The 1,671-nt window shown below is 41.1% G+C and overlaps 1 protein-coding gene across 1 annotated transcript in view; it reads left to right on the top strand.

The window, feature by feature from the left end:
• The first annotated feature begins 637 nt into the window (after window positions 1-637).
• Window positions 638-1,671, top strand: part of LOC108796170 (putative gastrointestinal growth factor xP4) — a 40,410-nt gene continuing 39,376 nt past the window's right edge. The window contains exons 1-2 of the mRNA XM_018567608.1: window positions 638-752; window positions 1,411-1,560. Coding sequence (XP_018423110.1) covers window positions 638-752; window positions 1,411-1,560 — 265 coding nt within the window. The remainder of the gene's footprint in view (window positions 753-1,410; window positions 1,561-1,671) is intronic.

Raw genomic sequence — 1,671 nt, 5'->3', positions numbered from 1 at the left:
ATATTGAGGCTGATTTACTAAAGGAGTTGGGAATCTTCACAAAATAAATTGCGTGAAGAGTCACTTCAAGTATCCAAATGTGTGAGAAGTAAATACCTGTTTCATCTGCACATCCATCGAGTTAGGTTGGACTCGATGGACATGTGTCTTTTTTTCAACTATGTAACTATATAACACATGTAAGAATAATTGAAGTTATATTTAGTTATCAGCCTCAGTACCTCAGACTCTATGCCATGGTCAGTGCAAATCCAAACTTGCAAAAGAGTTTGTGTGTTAGAGTAACCCTGTTGCAAAGCTGCCATTGCTGAGAGCCTTCTCATAATGCTAGCTGCCTGGCTAGTTTCATAAAGCTCTTCTTCTAAATATTAATAGCTACTAAGACATGTTCCTCGACACTCACATCTTTATTGCCACCAGAAATAATGATGACCTTACAATGAATTGACTTCACGTTTATGATGTGCAATAAAGGGGGTGCTGTCAGAACGGAATGGGTGTAGTAGCAATTTGTTCAGCCATGAACCCACCCTCTGTAAATGTTTCCTGGACTAAATAAACAGCTCTATTCCTATTTATACCAACACCCCAAGTAGTCGGTCAATTTTGATAGTGCAGATTGATACCAGGAGTTACCATGGGAAAACAATTGATCCTTCTCTCCGTTCTCCTTGTGTTGGGGCATCCGGTTCTGGCCAAGAAAGGCAGCCATAGTGGAAGCAGCAGTGGGAGCAGCACCATGGAGGAGATTGGTAAGTATTGAAATTTATAATAACCCCCCACCGCCACCACCACCACCACCACCACACACACACCAAAGGCATACATTGTAATTTTATTTATATCTAAAAACAAAGCAATTTTATGGATTTGGTATATTGATAACTACAAATGGAATAATTCGCTACATAAAGTTAAAGTGACACTAAACTCAGGAGTTAAACCTTAGAAATACATTCAAGTGCCCTGACTATTAACAAAAATGTATCTTATTTGTGTATCACTCGCCTGTGGATCCTCCAATCATCTCTAAATTGGTGCTGACACTGTCCTTCCTTCTGGAGGGGGGCTACTTTTGTTCCCCATGGTCCCTGTGTGTATTGTAAAGTAGTCATCGCTCCAAGCTCACTCCTATGATGGACTACAATCTCAATACAAAGAAGTATACTGAAATTATAGTCCACACAAGAGTGAGCTTGGAGCGGTGGCTACTTTACAACACACGCAGGGACCATGTGGAACAATTATGTTCCATCTGATACCACTAAATGTATTCAAGAGAGGACCAAGAACATTTATTACCTTGATTGTTTTCCAGTTTAGCACCAACCAAGATGTACAGTAATACCAGTTTTGGGAAGATTTGGGCTATAATAATTAGTTATTATTTATTTCTGCTCCAATTTACAGCAGCAGACAAGAAGGAGTGTGACATCTCTCCAAATAAGAGAAGGAACTGTGGAAATCCGACCATCAGCAAGGAGGATTGCAGCATGAGGAAATGTTGCTTTGATTCCAGCATTCCCGGTGGAAACCGGTGCTTCTTCTCCAAGTCACAAGGTACAACTCGGCCCAGATTTACAACCACTTTGGGAGGATTAGAAGAGGAGACTAAAGGAGGCATGAAGCCCCTCTAAGCCCTCCCAGTAGGAGATTACCTCATGCGGCAGT

The sequence above is a fragment of the Nanorana parkeri genome, unplaced genomic scaffold (assembly GCF_000935625.1).
Source record: "Nanorana parkeri isolate BGI_ZX_2015 unplaced genomic scaffold, ASM93562v1 scaffold1073, whole genome shotgun sequence".
Taxonomy (NCBI): domain Eukaryota; kingdom Metazoa; phylum Chordata; class Amphibia; order Anura; family Dicroglossidae; genus Nanorana; species Nanorana parkeri.
This window is presented reverse-complemented; position numbering and strand designations above follow the sequence as displayed.